This window comes from Hemicordylus capensis, chromosome 3 (genome assembly GCF_027244095.1).
Source record: "Hemicordylus capensis ecotype Gifberg chromosome 3, rHemCap1.1.pri, whole genome shotgun sequence".
In the NCBI taxonomy this organism is placed as follows: Eukaryota; Metazoa; Chordata; class Lepidosauria; order Squamata; family Cordylidae; genus Hemicordylus; species Hemicordylus capensis.
In genome coordinates this window covers 110,548,765-110,568,760 of record NC_069659.1, presented here as the reverse complement: position 1 = coordinate 110,568,760, position 19,996 = coordinate 110,548,765, and the positions used below count along the sequence as shown (strand labels likewise).

General features: G+C 39.7%; 1 protein-coding gene across 6 annotated transcripts in view; it reads right to left on the bottom strand.

Annotated features, from left to right (window-relative positions):
• PCYT1B (phosphate cytidylyltransferase 1B, choline) overlaps positions 1-19,996 on the bottom strand; it is a 70,550-nt gene that overhangs the window by 43,888 nt on the left and 6,666 nt on the right. Inside the window, exon 1 of one of the 6 annotated variants that reach the window (XM_053312420.1) lies at positions 12,457-12,806. The exons of 4 other annotated variants lie outside the window; for them this stretch is intronic. In XM_053312420.1, the coding sequence (XP_053168395.1) occupies positions 12,457-12,573 (117 nt within the window). In that variant the 5' untranslated portion in view covers positions 12,574-12,806. Of the gene's footprint in view, positions 1-12,456; positions 12,807-19,996 lie in introns of those variants that run through there. One more of the 6 variants, XM_053312425.1, reaches the window with a different exon arrangement.

Sequence of the window (19,996 nt, the reverse complement as noted above, 5' to 3'; positions counted from 1 at the left end):
TTTGCCAAAACTGGGGATGTTGACCAATCATCCCCGAGATGGTTCCATCAACAGCTGCTAGCACCAGAGTTATTAGATCTTTATGAGGTATATCTTTGTGAGTACTTTAATAAATTGATAAAATTGCTAACATTGGATCAGGCTAAAGATTGAGTTTGAGTATTTCAGATTAAAGATTGAGTTTGAGTATTTCAGAGATTATATGAAAAATCTGCTGCCCTAAGCCTTTCATGTATGGGCAACTCCACCATAAATGAAGGAGAGTACCTGTTTTTATATCCCCACCAACAAAATGGGGAAGACGTTTTAGTGATATAGTGCATCTTGACTGGAGCAAGATGCCATCTATGTACAACTTTTAATGTTACTTCCCTTATTTGGGCAGATGTGGTTCTAAGTAGTTGCTCCAGCCAAATTGCTTTCATTCAGTATCTTCAAGAGAGGTCCCTAAATGAGTTTCCCATGATGCTTTTAGACCTCTTGGGGGACCAAAAGATTTGGAAATGAGGGTATTGTATATAAGCGAGGCTACCCCTCTTGTTTTGTTGGTTTGTGAGAAACATAAGTTTTCATAGACAGTCAAAGATCTAGTAGCCCCTGCTTTATGTAGCAAATTGGATGCAAATGACCAGATTTGAATTTTCTGCATCCAAGTAGCTTGGTTGCCGATCAGAATGGTATCAAGTTTAGTCTGATATTGGTCTTCCTCTTTCAATAATGTCCATCTGTAAATCCCTTTTGACGCTCACTTCTCATATATTGTTGATATTTGCTTGGTTCTGCAAACGCAGGATGATCTAAAATAGGGAAGAGTAGTGAAGTGGGTGGTGCCAATTTCTTAGCCCAGAAACACCAGATTCTCAGTGTGGTGGCCAAGAAGAAGTTACTCAGACCTGCTAATTTAGCTTCAATGACCTGTATAAAGGGGAGAGCTCAAATTGTTTAAGCTTCTGAGGAAAGCTCAATAGAAACCCACGGGATCACTGAATGATTTCTGAATTATATGAATTAGCTGCTTCAGTTGGAAGGTATCAAAATAAAGCTTAAATATGGAGACCTCAGATCCACCCTTTTTTGCATGCCTGTATAATGAATTGGTTTACTCTTGCTTTCTTACAATTATTGCAAAAAAGCTTCAAGTGTTCTCTGCCACCTTTTAAAGTATTTGGGATTAATCCCAATCGGTAATGTTTGAAATAGAAAAAATAAAATTGGGCAGAACTACCATTTTTATGGCTAATATTCTCCCTAACTAGGAGAGATTCAGCAAAGTCCAATTTTTAATATCAATTTTGATTGAAAAAGAGCATCTATGTTCCTTTTCCTTAGTTGCTTTAGATCAGGCCTGCTCAGCCTAGGCCCCCCAAGCTGTTTTTGAACGACAACTTTCATAATCCCCTGGCATAGTGGCCAATAGCCAGGAAATATGGGAGTCGTAGGCCAACATCTGCAGGGGGCCAAAGCTGAGCAGCCCTGCTTTAGATCCTTTGGAATAATCACCCCTAGATATTTGACACTTGAATACTATGAGGTTAAGTTAGACATATGCTACAATTTCCTTTGTTCTATGCAAATGTTGAGGCATATATGTTCCGATAATGTATTTCTAGACCACTATTAGTTTGTAAAGTGTTAGTATTTCCTTGACTGCTGGTATTGCTTCCCATGGATTAGATACAAATAATATGTTTGCAAATAAGTTGATTGTATGTTTTAACCACTGATTTGAATTCCCTTAATTTTTGTGTCATTTTAAATTAAGTCAGCTAGTACTTCAATTGCAAAGGCAAAGATAACTGGAGAAAGGGGGCAGCCCTATTTTGTGCCCTGATATAGTTTAATTGGTTTTGAATCTAGATCATTTGTGTGTATAATTGTCTCTGATTTGGTATATAGTTGTTTAATGACTGTTAAGAATTTATCCCCAAAATTAAGTTTGTTCAATAGTTTGACTAAAAATGGCCATTCCAAGGTGACAGAGGTGATAAAAGCATCAAAAGACATCAGAGCAATAGGCATTTTGCTATTGTTTCCATAATGAATTACAATGAGCACTCATCTAACTGCATCAGTTATTTGTCTGTTAGGCGTGAAGCCTGTTTGGTCCTCAGAAATGTACTCAGTGATGAAAAGGTTGATCCTATTGGCCAAGACAGCAGTCAAAATTTTTAAGTCCTGGTTCAATAATGCTATGGGGCAATATGATCCAATGTTATGAGGGGTCTTTGGCTTGCTTAGGTATAACAACTATTCTAGATTGCTTCCAAGTCCCTGGGATCTCAGCCCCGTCCCTAATGCTATTGAACAGAGATATCAAATGAGGGATTGGAATTTCAGCAAAAGTTCTGTAAAATACTCCCCCCAAACCATCTGGCTCAGGTGTTTTATCTCTTTTTAGCTTATCTATTGCAGCTTTGATTTCTGCCTCTGAGACATATTAAGGCATATTAAGAGATTGATTATGTTAATTATTAAGTGGTTTCATGGTTATTTTTCCTAGTAAATCTTCAATGTTATTTAGGAAGAATAAATCACATTAATGGAAGAATATAATTCTTTTTAAAAAATAGTGAATGCTACATTGATATAGTTATCCCTTGCCAACCACCATTTTACCAACCGCAGTTTTGAGTATATGTGAATGGGAAATTGTGACACGTCTTGCCAACTGTGACCCAAGTATCCGGAGTTAGTGAATTTTTAAATGATTTTTTTTTGGGGGGGGGGTCAGCTATTTTGCGGGGTTTGGAGGTTCGATCTGGTCATTTCTCTGGCTGTTCCTTTCCAAGTTAAAATGTCTTTGCGTGATTTGTTTGATCTGCTCATTCTTCTTGGTGACTCTTGGCAATATTACAGGACTTCTTGTGATTTTTAGCAATTTTTAAAAAATTTTTCCTTTACTTTTAGGTCTTTTTGTGGTCGTGGTTCCCCCTAACCTCCCGTTTCCCCATAGACTTTAATGCCTTGCCAACTGCAAATTTGCCAATGGCAAGTTTTTGCCAGAATGGAACCCTGGAAGTTGGCAAGGGATGACTGTATCTTTAGTATACCAAAAAGGTTCTCCATGTGTACCGTATTTATTATTTTGGGTATAAAATTTCATTGCCTCCCCCCCTCACCCAGGCATTAGCTAAAAGTTTAGAGCATTTATTGATAAATTCATAACAACACTGATTTAAATATGCTAGGGATGTTTGTATAAATACTTCTGATGCATTTAATTATGACCGATATAGTACCAGCAGGGATTCGAACCAGCACCCTTCTGCTTGTTAGTCAAGCATTTCCCCACTGTGCCATTAGGTGGCTTATTCCTACATTACATACTCCTTAATAGCCAATATACATCACGGTCTCCTTTAACTCTTCCCTGCCATTTACACTGGGGTTGAGTTTATCTCTATATATAGCCTCTCTAATTTTTCTTCGTACTAAGCAATGCTCCACCTCCAATACATCCACCTTAACAGGCATTGTTATGCCCTCATGATATTTGGTCATCTATACCAGGGATCCTCAACGTTGGGTCCCCAGATGATTATTATTATGAAAACTTTTATACCGCCCTTCCAAAAGGCTCAGGGAGGTTTACATTAAAACACCATTAAAATCAATCAATAATTAAAACAAAAATTATAAAAAATAATTAACAATTAAAAACATCGTAAAACAACAATTAAATAATCAGAAGAATTTAAAAACAAGTTTTAAAAAGCTGAGAAAGCCTGGTTGAAGAGATGTGTTTTCAGGTGTTTTTTGAAAAATGCCAGAGATGAGGAGGATCATATCTCAGCAGGGAGCGCATTCCACAATCTCGGGGCAGCAGCTGAGAAGGCCCATCTCTGTGTAGCCACCAAATGAGTTGGCGGCAACTGGAGACGGACCTCCTCAAGTGACCTCAATGGGCGGTGGGGCTCATAGCGGAGAAGATGATCTCTTAAATACCCAGGGCCTAAGCCGTTGAGGGCTTTATAAGTTATAACTAGCACTTTGTATTTTGCCCGGAAAACTATTGCAGATGATCTACAGAAAACTATATAGAAAATATATAACTATATGCAGATGATCTACAGAAGATGGAGGAACAATACTGAAGCTGGTGCTTGACACCAAAAGGTTTGTTTTTAACATGCATTTAACAATGTTTTTACAAGCTATTATCTGTTTTTACATAATAAATTTGAAGGTCTTAAAGGAGAACTTGTTTTATATGGACTCCTGAAACCAGCAAACAAAAACCCTGGTGTTAATTCAGTAATATCTCTAGCAAAAAAGATTAACTATTTTCTTGTTTTCTCAAGAAGTGGTCTTGAGGACTGCACTTGTATATATGACTCACAAGCCACTTAAGATAAAGTACTTGGATTTAAGCCAGTTTAAATTGGCTTGAGTTAATTCACCTTAACTAGTATATAGCATGAAGAAAAGACTTGTAAACTGGGAGGAATAGGCATTGCTGTAAAAACTACAGAAGGCAACTAAAGTCTAATAAGAGGATGAAGAACTCCTCCCATCCCCTCTGCTAGTTTATTGCTTTTCCTTCCCCTTTCCTTAATATCCTTCATTAGCCCTCACCTCCAAGCTTGTTTGCCAGTTAAGACATGAAATTAACTAGTTCTTTGTTTGTATTAATGAAACATTGTGCATAGCAGAACATAAACAGAAGCAGCAGCAACAACAAAATGGATGGAGCAAGGTCTCTTGCAATATCAATTCTCATTAGACATTCTTATTCAATTAAAAATGTTCAAGAGTTTTTGTAAGGAAAAAGTAATGCCAAACTATAATCAGTGATACATATACATGATGAAACCTAATAATACACATTGAAACGTACCTGAGTGCGTTTTACTTTATTCCCAGTTTTCCCCATTTACCAAAGGACAGAGGAATGTATTTCCTGCTAAAGTGGCAGCCTCTCTATCCTTAAGTCTGACAATTTGACTGAAATATACATTTTATTGTGCCAGTTACCCATTTAAAAAGTTATAATCAGGGGTGGGGTGTTTATATCCACAGATGTTTCTCTAAATTGGAAAAGCAACTAGAGAAAATGCCCAAGATACCCACCAGGGATAACTGAACAAACTGTTCCTGAATTTACTCTTAAAGCTTCTGAGCCTGTGCACTTCTTTCTCTCCTTACCTCTGCTGCTTGTGTGCTGGGGGAATTGTGATTTGTTAAACCACAGGTACATGGCTCATTCAAGCCTTAAGATGCTGTTTAAGAGTATGTGACTGTGAGATTCAGCTATAGTTTCAGACCCCGGTTTAGTTGTGGTTGGTAAATCAGTTAGACAACAGTGCCAGGTTTGGACATGCTACAGAGATGAACAACCCATAATTGTGATGTCAGAGATCTGCCCTTGAACTTAGGAACTAAGGGGAGGATGAAAATGGTGCTACAGCTCAGTGGTAGAACATCTGCGTTGCATGCAGAAGGTCCCAGGTTCAATCATGGCATCTCCAGGCAGGGCTGGGTAAGACGCAGCCTGAAATCCTGCCTGAAATCTTGGAGAACAAAACCAATCAAGTTTGGTGACTGAGTTAGATGGACCAATAGTCTGACTCAGTATAAGGCAGGTTCCTAAGCAGGAAGGCTTTTTGAGACAGTAATAGAACACACTATGAAAAGAGCTGGGGAATGAGGCAAGAGCTTACTGAGAATCCAGACACTCCTGAAGACCATCACTGTATTTCTTCTGGGATCAAGGGGAGGTCACACAGGAAGAAGGCTCTTGGCACAATTTCTGTTGCATCACCTGCTAGCCAGCTCTTGTCTTATGTGATTGACTCACATTTGCCAGAAAAATGGTTTGAGAAGTGATGGTTAATCACCTGGTCAGCAGGTGATGCAGTGGAAATTGCACCAGGAGCCTTCTTTTTATGTCACCTCCCCATCATGTCCCAGAAGAAAAATCAGCAACGATCTGTAGGGGTGTCTGGATTCTCTGTAAGCTTTCGCTTAGTACTTATTTGCTTGCTGGTCTCATAGCACATTTTACTGCTGTCTGGAAAAGCTCAGAGTGTGCAGGTTCAAGAGTTTTTAAGATTGCTTTCATGACGAAACAAACCACGAGGCTCTCCACACGAGCAGTGTGGAGAGCTGGCAGGGCTTGTGCAGGAAGAGTGGGCTTGACCCGCTCTTCCCGCACACAAGCATTCCAGCCTCATCACGGAGCTGGGATGGGCAGCGGGGAAATCCTAGAATGCCCCGTGCAAGTGCTGGGGAGACCCTTGTTGTAGCCTCCCAGTTGGGAGGCTACAACAAGGGTCTCATGAGTTGCTGTGGCATCTCATGAGTTGCTGTGGCATCTCACTATCGAAAAAACAGGGTTAGTGGAGTGCTCACTCTGCTAACTTCATTTTAGGGAAGGGCTACACTGGGCTTGCCTGGTGGTTCTCACGATGGGGGAAAACTGGGCTGGGCTCCCCTAGCCCATTCCCCCGCCCTTGTGAGAATAGCCTCCATGTCTGAACAAGACCACCACCCTAAAATTTTTCACATCAACAATCAATTTTATAAAGCCATAAGTGTGTGAGTATGTACGAGAGTGTTTGTGTATTTACTAAGGAAATCTGTTTTGCAGCCTCTTTTATATGGACACATAATGAAAATTTATATTTCAGGTGAAAGATATTGCAGATGTTGGTAATTTATCCTAGCAGATGCAAAAAGCATGACAGGTATATAAGGAAAGCGGTATTTGGTCAGCAGCTTACTCATGAAAGTGGTAGGTCTTACCTGCTTCTTTTTCATATATGTATTTGGATGGGAGGGTAGTGTTAATATTAATCCAGATTATATTAATGAACTCCATGGTCTGATTCAAATACTTACCTGGGTGGCAACAGACTTTGCATGGTGGAGGAGCAGGTACACCCATTTCTTCACCATATATTTATTTATTTATTTGATTTCTATACCGCCCTTCTAAAAATGGTTCAGGGCGGGTACTCCATGTGGACACTCAAATAGCATTATCTCCCCACCTTAGTGGGAAGCCACACTAAGATTGCATTCCACTGCATGGGGAATAGGTTCATTCACCATGTAAAGATGGTTACCAGACAGATAAATGTCTGAACTTGGCCTCAATAAACAAAAAGCATAGCCCACCAGCTTTAATAATATATGCTTTTAGAATATGTAATTAAGATTACTTTTGACCAAACTACTATTCCAGAGAAGTGGGGGAATTAAATTAATGAATCAAACTGAGTGCTGCAGAAGTCTTTGTGCTTTCTGGGATTGTGAATTCAAAAGTCTTTGATGATCATATTTGTTGCTGAAAGCAAAGAAATAATGAGGCCACAAATAAAAGTCATGAGGTAGATATTTATCTGGAGCAAAACTGCATATTTCAGTCAGGAATGTACATTTTAAGACATGATCTGACCTACTTTTTTTTCAATGTCAGTGTCTTTATTATCAGGGTTTTGTTGCAAACCTGTTTATTTCTTTAATTACTGTTTATCCACTGTGGACAATGGACATTCTTTCTATTCTAAAAGCTGGTCCTGACTGTTGCTGATTCGTTCCTATAGAAAAATAGAATATTCACATTTTAATGTGAATAAAATATGACATCACTATTTGCCACTTGTATGCATATTTAGTAGAGCATGTAATCAAACGGTTGCATGTATTTCCCACCCGCAAGCCATTATTGTCACCAGGTTTATGCCAACAAATTACTGGATTTCTCCTGGATGTTTCTAAGACTAACATCACATGGATACACTTCAGTGCCAAAGTGATCATTCAGCGAATTCACCATGCATGTACAACTTCTCTAATTAATCTAGTGAATAAACTATGTGATGTATACTAAAAAAAAAATAATAATCTGTGGATGTGCATAACATATTATTCCAAGTGTGGGGTTGGGGAGGAAATTAATGCCCTGCTTTCAAAAAAATACTTATATCTGACACTGTCTTAACCTCAGCACCTGTCTTAGCCTTGGCACTTGCATTTGTGGTTCTCTATGATTTGAAAACTAGATTATTGAGTACTTTAGATTAGTGATTTGTCTATAAACTTCCCAGTGTTGGTAAGCTAATTCCATATTCAGAAAATGGTGGTGTACAGTCCTTTCAGGTGAGGGTACACCCTTCAATTTTATAAAGCATGTTGCTTATTTGAAAGGACTTCCATGTGAAAACTGCAGTCTTATCTTACTATTCTTCTCTGATGGATTCAAGAATCTGTTTGTTCTTATACACATTCTGAGCACCAGTAGTGTTTGCGTGGGCACTCTCCACAAGATCCATGATATTCACGTGGTGAGTATTATTATTATTTTTACATTTTATATCCTGCTCTTCCTCCAAGGAGCCCAGAGTTAAGTATTGCATACTACATATTACATACTTAAGTTTCTCCTCACAACAACCCTGTGAAGTAGGTTAGGCTGAGAGAGAAGTGACTGGCCTAGAGTCGCCCAGCAAGTATCATGGCTGAATGGGGATTTGAACTCGGGTCTCCCCAGTCCTAGTCCAGCACTCTAACCACTACACCACGCTGGCTCTTTTCTAATCTTGCTAACCCCTGTTAACTGGGCAAAGAGACAACCTTCATGTGGTGATTCTCTTCTATTTTTCAGAAGAGCAACTACCCTCATTCATCCACAGCATAACAGCTTTTACATTAGCTGGTGTGGGTATTTCTCCCCAACCTTGCTGTTGAGCCCTGTTGGGACCAAGAACCATTTTATTTTCCATTTCTCTACCTCATAAACTACTGTTAATTTTTTGTTGAAGAGCTCTATAAATATACTCTAAAGTAAAAACTAAACTAATATTGTTTAGTGCAGACATTTTATTTATTTATTTATTTATTTAACAAATTTCTATACTGCCCAAAACTCACGTCTCTGGGCGGTTTACAATAAAAACACCATTAAAACAAAATTAAACATTAAAATTTTAAAACATGTTAAAAGTGTTAACTATTAGAATTGTAAATCTAATTAAAAGCCTGGGTGAACAGATGTGTCTTGACTAACCTTTTAAAAGTTTTCAGAGATGGGGAGGCTCTTATTTCAGCAGGGACTGCATTCCAAAGCCTCGGGACAGCAACGGAGAAGGCCCGGCCCTAAGTAGCCATCAGACAGGACAGTAGCAACTGTAGATGAACCACTTCGGGTGATCTTATTGGGCTGTGGGGATTATGGCGAAGAAGACGTTCTCTTAAATACCCTGAGCCTAGGCCACTTAGGACTTTATACGTTATAACCAGCACCTTGTATTTTGCCCGGAAATGTATTGGTAGCCAGTGTAGTTCTTTCAATACAGGAGTAATATGGTCTCTCAGAGATGACCCAGAGAGCAACCTGGCTGCTGCATTCTATATCAACTGCAGTTTCCGGACTATGTACAAAGGCAGCCACACATGGAGTGCATTGCAGTAGTCACATCTTGAGGTTACCGGCATATGTACCACTGTTCTGAAGTTGTTTATCTCAAGAAAAAGACACAGCTGGCATATCAGCCAAAACTGATAAAAAGCACTTCTGACCACCGCCTCAATCTGGGACATCAGAGAGAGGTTTGGATCCAGAAGCACCCCCAGACTGAGCACCTGTTCCTTCCGGGGAAGTGTGGCTCCATCCAGAACAGTGAGATCAAAATTGTCTCCTGAATTCTGACCCTGCACAATAAGTACCTCTGTCTTATCTGGATCCAGCCTCAGTTTGTTATCCTTCATCCAGTCCATTACCTTCTCCATTTAGGGAGGTCATGCCTTCTTCCGATGATGTTGACAGGGAGAAACAGATTTGGGTGTCATCAGCATACTAACAACACCCTGCACCAAATTTCCTGATGATCTCTCCCAGTGGTTTCATGTAGATGTTAAACCACACTGGAGACAATATGGAGCCCTGAGGGGCACCATATGAAAGTTCCAATTTTGTAAAACAACAGTCTTCAAGGGACACCATCTGGAACCTGCCTGAGAGGTAAGGAGTGGAACCATCACAAAGCAATGCCTCCCACCCCCAACCCCCATAGACATTCTAGAAGGATACCATGGTCTATAGTATCGAAAGCTGCTGAGAGATCCAACAGAGTTACACTTAGAGATCCCAATTGGAGATCATCCATCAGGCCAACCAGGGCAGTCTCCCCGCCAACAGCCTGCCCAAAAGTCATTTTGAAATGGGTCTAGATAATCAGAGGTGTTCTTTTTAGCAGGCTCCACATGGGGTCTACAATATTTTAGTTGACCCTAAATATTTAATTGGGGATTTATGTCTTTTTCATCCTGGTTATATCCACAATAAATATACTTTTTCATCTTCCTCTGTTCTTCTCAGTCATCTATTTTATCAGATAGGGCTCTCATGGGCCATTTATTCTTATAGCTCTTATTTCAGAAACAAGAAATATTATTTAGCCAAATAATCATTTTCTAGCCCTTTTATAAGGTTATGTATATATGAAGCTGCTTTAAACTGAGTCGGACTTTGGGGCCTAACTAGCTCAGTACTCTCTATACTACCAAACAGTATATATCTCCAAGATTTCTGACAGGAATCTGTTTCAGCTCTGTCTGGAGATTCAAAGTGTTTATCTTGCCATTAATTCAGAATGCTTGTGAAAATTTAAGAGAGATCATTAAGTGATAAATATTTTCAGAAGAGTGCTATAACAACATGTACTGTAAATATGATTATACATACTTTAACTCATTTTACATTCATATATATATATATATGAAAATGAATGAGTTGCCCTCAGCATATGCTCCCAGGAGGCAGCATATAGTTAAAAGTACAAAATACAACAATGTGAACTTTATATATTCCAAAACATTCTGTTGTGTTGAGATTTCAGCAGAACAACCTTCACAAACAGCTACCATGAGCAGAATGCAATGCAAAATATATATTAGTGTTTCACATGTCTTAAAAAAAGAGAAACTATTATACATAGAAGCTTTTTTTAAATAAAAAAAGCCAACTCATTTCTTTTGTTTTAAAAAGTTAGTCTAAGTTATATCAATGACTTATGGTGGAATCTTAGCAGCACTTGAAATATATGGTTGAATGTAATTATTAGAGTAGATTTTTATAAATGTCTGCTTTAATGAAAGATACTGTTTCATTCTGCTTTTAAAAATACTCTGTGGGCTGATGCTAAACTACTACCTATATCATAAAATGACAGCTTGGTAAACTGACTACCCCTCTGGACTTTGCTTTTTTAGGAAGCACCTGACTTAGGATACAATGAGGGGAAAGATGAAAGTACTCTTTAGGAAACAAAAAAGAAAAGAAAAGCATGGCAGAATTAAGAATATTATAGGGGGAAATATCCACCAGCAGGATGTTTTTTGTTCAAAATACCACATTGTCAGGAGGTCACCAGAGAGTTGTTATGATTCCTAGAGTGGTAGCAGATCCCTTTTTCATTTATCCAAGGATGTCAGCTCTGCAGTTTAATCCTAACTGTATCTACTCGGAAGTAAAACCTAATGAATGGGAGTCTCTTTCAAGTAAGTATGCTTAATAGTGCATTTTAACTTTTGGAAGTAAACTCTTCATCCCATACACATAAAACAGAGACCTTTTCTTTACACTGCCCTTCCAAATTATAATTCACTTGGTGCTCATCTCTTGAAATGCAAGCCCTTAGTATTGGTTCTTATAGTAGCTAAAATGTATCTTATGGAACATACAACTTAAGAGGATCACCAAACTGTATTGCTATCATTTCTTTCTTTCTTTAATAGTTGAGAACAATTCCTGGCTAATACAAACAGCATATGTAAAAATATGGCAGTGAAAATAGACAAGGTGGGAGGCTGTTCTGATTCAACACAACAGCCATGCAGTGATAAAGGGATGTTTTACTCTATGTACAGCTGGCTTCTTTACAGACACTGTTTCTATAGATTAATTATTGAAGAAATGCAGGTTTTCTCCCAGTAAAAAACTCTCCCAACTCATATGCCTTCAACTGCTTGAAAGTAACATCATACCTTTAGTAATGTCACTGGATCCCTGGGGCGGGGGGGGGGGGGAATTGTGAGATCTGCCTCTAATAGGTTTTGATTTTTAATAAAGAAATTATGTCTGCCATTTCATTTATTTTAGATCAGGAAAACTGCAAAGAAAAGGGAAGGAGCAAATGAAGAGTTCTTGTGTAAATCTGAACCTAACAAAGGCTATATAGCCAAGTGCTATTTTTACATAGCTCAACACACTTTGCTGAAAAAGCCTGGGCCACGGAGCATGCTGCAATTCTAAATTGTCTATCTTAATGCAGTAGGTATAATTAATACTTTGTAATCCACATTCCATACAATACAGACAATAAACACAAAGCTATAGTAGATTAAGCTGTTCTTAAAATCCTATTCAAATCTGAAAGCATTGATTCCATTACAACCTAATAAAGCAAAGAGCTCTATGGTGACAAATAAAAGCATCCTTTGTCTTTTACTTACCAACCGAGGTTGGGGGCATGTGTGTTCTATCTCCTCCATGATTTCTGAAGGAAGCTCATTAGAAAGGGATTTTGGGATACCAGTTTCTGACTCAGCATTAGTAGCGAGCACTGGCATGACCAGTGAATGCTTCTTGCGGTGATGCCCTCTCTGCTATTCTCTTCTCAGCCAGATAATGTTTTCCTTTCTCATGTAATTCTCTCCCCCGCCTTCTCCCCCTTCTCTTCTTTTGCTTCCCTTGAGAAATTAAAGGTTTTTCTTTCAAGGAGAAGCCAAGAGGCAAGGCCTCAGTTTATCACTATAACAACGAGCTAGCAACAGAGCAGTTGGTACAGGATACAGTATTCTGATTTGCATGATGCTTTCTGGTTGGTTACTGTCATCATAGTACCACTTTAACTGAGTTATGTGATATATACTAGGAGGTGGGTTGATACAAATGCCATCAGAACATTGGTGGGTTGTTTTTTTAAATTGGTGCCATGAAGCTTTGTACAAAGATACAGATGCACAAATCTTCTTCACAACACTATTACTAAAGATTATAGAACTATTTTATATTGTATTCTCTTTTCTGAACCTATAAAAGAGAGGCATACTTATCTCTTTAAGGATGAATTTAATCTTTAACCCTTAAGATTCTATTTTGTATAACAAATCTGCATATATAAAATTTATATATATTTGAATATGTGGCCCTCTGCAATGGTTTTGAAACCCATTGGTTTTGAACACACATTGCCCATGTGTACTTGCACTCTTGGATGCAAGAATGCTTAGTCTAGAGATATAAAAATCACTTCGGATTCCAGTTAGTGGCGACAGTCAGCCCATGGTGAGTCACCACAGATTACTGCCTCTTAAAGGAAAGTATGCAATTTACTCTTATCAGGTTGACTCATACAATGATGTCTTTACATGGTGAAATCAACATGGATTTTTCCTCTGAATTTTGGCAGGTTAAATAGCTCTTATGAATGCTTCAGTATGTATCCAGATCAGAACATTATTCTATTTTCTTTTCAAAGACTTTTCAGCATTTGATGAGTTACAATAGGGACGCAAGTTGGATTACTCAGAAAATTGGTTAACAGGTCAAAATAATAATACATTAAAACTGCATTTCACATTTACACATATATGCACATACATAAAATGTTGGCTGTATTATGGTGCTGAAAGGACAGCTCCTCTCTATTGATATGATTAGATAAAAGTATTTTTACACATCAAATGAATCTAGTCAAACATGGTATTGCCAATTTATACTCCTGACATCAAACACTTCAACAGCTATTTCCCACCCCCCACCCCAGTCGGATGGCCAATTGTGAGTCACCTTCTGACTCAGATATGATCACAAATACTTAGTATTGTAGGATTCACTGTTGGGGACATGCTGACAGGAATCAGTAAAAACCATGAGAGCAGCTAGTCCCAGGAACAGACTCAAGGCAAGTTTACATACACTGGATGCAAGTAATTTCAGAAGTCTTGTTGACATGGTATTCTGAGAACTCCAAGCAACTCTAGCATAGGCAAGAAGGTAGAGAAGCAGATGAGGCAGGTCAGACAAGCAAGGGCAAGGTTATAGGAAGCAGGCAGGAATGAAGAACTAAATATAAAAGAACAACCTGGATACCTAAACCAGCAGTGCCTGAAAGAACTGGACCACTGGTGCCAAACTAGCTGGGTTTCCAATGAGGCTTACTAAAAATAGTCCAAGCACTCAATCAAACTACAACTTGTCAAGAAGCAACAAGTGGGACACAGACACTAAAACCCAAACAAGGCCTTAAATTCTTGAGATAGCAAACACAGTGGCATTCAAAGAAGGACAACTTGTTGTTTCTGTGCTCTGCAAAAATGCACTACTGTTAGGAGAACATGAAGCACCTGGATACATGTTATACGTATATGGGCTTTTTCAAGAGGTCGTGCAAAGAGCTTTCCATTTGCATATCCACAGGCTTGCACAAGAAAGTGTGCAAGATGTACTAGTGCAAGAACGGGTCTGGAAGAGAGGTGAATTGTTCAGTGACTGTATATGACTTCAATACACTAGAGATTAGTATGGATGCTAAACTTGGTCAAGGGACTCAGTCCTGACATACAGGGACATTTACTGTATTTGGAATTTTATATTAGTGGAACATTCTATATGTGGTTGATATTCAATTAAAGCAAAAAACTTTTGGTTTACAGGGATAGTTATGGGTGTGGTAACTCCAACTGAACTGCAAAAAGTGAGGAAATTTGATGGTCCATGATGTTCATGTCATGGAAGTATGAGACCTGATGTCCAGTCTGAGATATTGTATTTGCTTACAAAATCATAACTGGGGATTAGTGTTACAACAATGTAGGAATATTTTGCTAACATGTGCCTCTGAGCATATGGCGAGTGCTGTTACTTCAGTAGGCAACAACAACAATCAGCACAATTAGTAAAAGAGATGACAGCACTCACCATGTGCTCAGAGGCACGATACCCTAATGCCCCAGCTTTTGCCACCAGCCTACACTGGTGGATTGGAGCATAAATGACCTAGCTCAGGGGTAGCCAACCTTTAGTTTACAGGGACAGTTGTGGGTGTGAAGCTCATGGGCATATGAGACCTCATGTCCAATCTGAGATACTGTACTAGTCTACAAAATCATAACTATGGAAACACAATTTAGCTAGTACAGGGGTAGGTAACTTTGGCTCTTCAGCTCTGCAACCTCCATCATCTCCAGCTACCCAACCTTGGTCAGGGGTGATGGGAGTGTAGTTCAACAACAGCTGGAGAGTCAAGGTTGTCTATACCTGAACTAGCTAAATTGTGTTTCATAGTTATGGTTTTGTAGGCTAGTAAAGTATCTCAGATTGGACATCAGGTCTCATATGCCCATGATGTGAACATCATGGACCTTTGAATGTCCTTGCTCTTTGCAGTTCAATTGGAGCTGCCTCACCCATAACTATCCCTGAAACCAAAGCTTCCCCCCACTATAACTGAATGTCCTTGCTTTTAAAAATGGAAGATCAACTAAAGTTGTGACCTGTTTTCAGTGAGATGCAAAGGTACATTAACTATTGTTCTGTGCTTCATTACATATCAAGAGTGACATATGCTTAAACTCTGCTTATTGTATGATGAATGTCCACTTAGTGCATTGCATAGTGGCTCTGTCCCGGTTGTGTTCTTTTTAATTTCTCCATCTTATGTTTCTTTTTAAGATTGTGAGCCCTTTATTTTATTTTATTTATTTATTTATTTATATCTATGTAAACTGCTTGGAGAACCTTTGTTGAAAAGTGGTATAGAAGTATTTGTCATATAAGGCTTTAAGTACCCTAGGCAAGTACTGAGCACCCCCACCACAACGAGTGCGCAACTGTTCGCATGCACTTGGGTTATCAAAAACAACAACTTATCTTCAACAACCACCTTGTGAGGCAGCTTCACTTGAGAGACAAAATGCACTGCTTAAGTGGTTCTTTTCCACTCCTTGCTTATCCTCAACAACCACCTTGTGAGATAGCTTTTTACACTGCTGAGCCAAGAGGTTTTCAGCCATTTCCCACCAACCAGGTATAAATGAGCCTAAAAATGGAAAAGCTTCCATGGAAAGCTTTGAGAAACCATGGAAAGTTGGGAGGAGGTTGGGTGAAACAACGTAATAGAATGTTCTCTACCCATAATACACAGACACTCCTGTACTAGTCTAATGTGGCAAAAAAAAGCATTGTGAACAGAAGGTGTAAACCATATTGACATCATTTCCTTTGTTTTCCAGATTTTCTTCTATTTTGCTGTCGCAATGTCATTTCATCATCATGCTAATTCCAAGATATATACCACTTGTTGAGGTATATATTTTCACGTATGTGCCTAGTATGTCAATAGTTGTATAAACTGTAGTTGTATAACCCTGTGCTTATTTGGACTACTGCAATGAGCTCTACGTGGGGCTTCCCTTGAAAACTGTTCGAAAGCTTCAGCTGGTTCAGAATGCTGCCGCAAGGATGCTTGTGGGTACAAGTCGCTTCATGAGTATTACACCCATCCTGCGTCAGCTTCATTGGCTACCGGTCTGCTTCCAGGCTAGATCAAGGTTCTGATATTGACCTTTAAAGCCCCACACGGCTTGGGGCTGGAGTACCTGTCGGACCGCATTCGCCCATATTAATATGCCAGGGCCCTCCGCTCATCACAATCCATATGGGGACTGATTAGACTAATAATTGGTAGTGCAAATGTCTGACAGGATCAGTATGAATAGGTACAGCAACTACTATGCTAAACCAGTGCAAGTAATGTCCATCTCCTGGGTTAGAGAGATCTTACACTTCCTCTTTGGAGTTGCTGGCACTGGGGAAAGCAGACTTCTAGAAACACCTTTAGTCATGGAAGTTTAAAAACACCACACAACAACTTTAGAGACATAATTCAAAAAACCACCTCAGTGGAAGCAGAAGCCTAAATCAGCTGTAGCAGAATGATGACTACAGATAAGCAGTATTATTTAAATGTCACTTGACTTAAGACAAGGAAAGGCAACATGAAAAAGAGGATGGCTTTTTGCAAAGACGGGGAAAGTGGGAGAAGAGGAAGAAACAAATGGCATGCAAAGTGAAGGAAAGTATGAGAAAAGTGCAGTGTCTGTGAGCTGCAGGAGCTAGATGTTAAAACAAAAACAAGCACTGAAAAAGTTGGCTTAACCAAATGGAAAAGAAGGACCAGTCATTTGCTGGATCTTTTATCATGATGGCAATCCAATGTAACTTGCTACTACTACAAATATTTATATATCACTTTTCAACAAAAGGTTCTCAAAGCGCTTTACATAGAAATAAATAAAGATGTTTCTCTGTTTCAAAGGGGCTTACAATCTGGAAAAAAAAACACCATAAGGTAGATAACGGCAACAACCACTGGAGGGGAGGGAAGGGGAGGCTATGCTTGGTTTGATAGGGACAGTTGCTCTCCCCCTGCTAAATAAGAGAATCACCATTTTAAAAAGGTGGCTCTTAGGTCAGTTATCAGATACTTGCTAAATGAGGATACTTATCTGAGTAAAGATGGCAAAACGCTTGAGAGATTTATAAAGATATGTTACTGAGTTAGGGCAGATTATTTGGAATTAGATTATCTGGAATTGGTGCTTCCTGAAAGCACCTCAATGGCAGTATCCAGAAAGCAAAAGAAAGGAAGCCAAATATGAGCTAGGGGGCACCTGAGTAGAAAAGAACTTTGATTTGTTTCGCAAATCGCTTGGAAAACAAATAAGATATTTATCTCTCACATCTTAGATGCTACTGGCATGTATTTTCTACTGCTCATATTGCTGTTGCAATGCAATCACTGTATTTTAATTAATTAACAGTTGTGATCCTTTTGACATCATCATGCACCACAGAGAAAAGAATAGGATTAGGTTGTCATGCACACCATGATATGTCTAATAACAGTCATCAATGAGTTGTTCCTTTGTATGCCCAATAATGTTGTGCATGCCGTTTACTTAGGCGGCTATCAATGCCCCTCAGTGTTTTATATTAGTCAACAGGGTAGTCCCTATGAATCGGGGATGGAGCTACTCATGTTCCAGGGTGTCCTAGAACATAGGCCTGTCTATTAGGGATGTGTGAAACGTTTTGGATACAAAACGTTTTGTACCCAAAACAGCCTGTTTCGGGTGTTTTGTAGACAAAACAAAACACCCATTTTCCAGATCCAAAAGTTTTGTATACAAAACAAAATGTCCCTGTTTCGGCTACAAAACGTTTTGTTGTTTCAGACCTCCATTTTGTGGTGATCTGTGAGTCAGTCTCCATTTTGTGTTTGACATCTCTTTGAATTTCCCACCCTTCCAGCCTTCTGATCGGTGACCTAAATCATGGGCTGACCTCCTTGTTCCCCATTGGCTCTTTTGCTTCTTCCCACTCTTTACTGACCCCACATTGGCCAGGGGAAGGGTTGCTAACCTATGGAGTGCTGGGTTCTGCTGTTTCTGTGGTGTTCTGAGTGTAGATTCTCTGGTAGCATATGAGAGTGGATTCTTGTTTTTCACTGAAAATCTCATATGCTACCAGAGAATCTACAATGAACACCTCAGAAACAACAAAACCCAGTACCCCACAGGCTTGTGGGTGTGGGGGTGGTTGGCACCCTATGTGCACTACACAACCCCTCGCTCTGGGCAACCCCAGTGCCCCCCAAGTGGAATTATGGGGCTGCTGAAACCTCCATTATTCCCCATGGGAGAAATCTTAAAGACACGTAAACTTCAACAAATCACAAAAGATCAGCCCTTTGCCCAATTCCTTTGAAATAATTCTGGAAGTTTCCTTGCCCCCACTGAGCACTACCACCCACCACACTCTGCTCTGGGTCATCCCTTTCCCCTTGATTTGAAGCGATACATTTGCTGGAATCCCCATTATTCCCTATGGGAAAATTCTTAAAGATGTGTAAACTTGAAAAAAAATCAACCCTTTGCCTAATTCCTTTGAAATTTGGGTGGTAGCTTCCACCCATTGGACACTACCACCACCACCCATTCTTTTTGCCCTGGGACCCTTTTTAAAAATCCAAATCGATTCGGATTCAGAAAATTTGACTACAAAACAAAACAGGGCTGATTTGGATTCAGAAAATTTGGGTACAAAACAAAACGGGGATGTTTCGATTCGGATACAAATCAAAACAAGAAAATTCCAAAATGTACACCCCTACTGTCTATCCCTTGGAGCCTATCTACCCCTCAGGGCAGGGCCCCTCTACCATCCAGGCAGTCCCCGCCACTCGCGCTTGTGCCTGCCTACCACCTGCATCCACTGCTTTCTGGCCTTACTTCTCCTCTGCTGCCGCTCCTGCGCACGTGTGCCTGCCTCCCCACCTCTGCCCACAGTACCTGCTTCCTTTTGAGGAGGAAGGGTTTTATTTTATTTATCATATTTATATACTGCCTGAGATATAATCTCTAAGCAGTGTACATAATCCAAATTACAATATATAAAAAACAAATTAACACTTTCACAGATTCACCGCCACCTCCACTAGTTTGAAGCGGTGGAGGTGACAGGTGCCTTTCACTATCTGGGCAGCCACTGCTGCCGCCACCACTCACACTCACCCACCTCCCCTGCTTGCTGACCTTGCCTCCTCCTCTGCTCCTGTGCACACCCATGCATCCGCCCCACCCACACTTCCTGCTTCCAAGGAGAAAGGGTTTGAAGCAGAGGACGACACAGGCCTAGGAGCAGTGGCAAGGTGCTGAAGTGTGTGGGTAGTGCAGGTGTGCACTGCCACGGTGGGGCAGTGGGGCTGTGTGCCAGGGGGGCAAACACAGGCCTGCTGTGTGGTCTGCTATGAATGGACACAAGGCAGAAATTAAAAATACAGAACTGATTGGGAAGCATTTCCATATCCTTGCACATTTTAGCACTGACTTTAGAGCCATGATACTTAAAAAGACAATTTTCAGAATGCAATTGGAGCATGTCTGCAGAATTTGATAAATTATATATATTTTCAAAATCTAAGCAAGG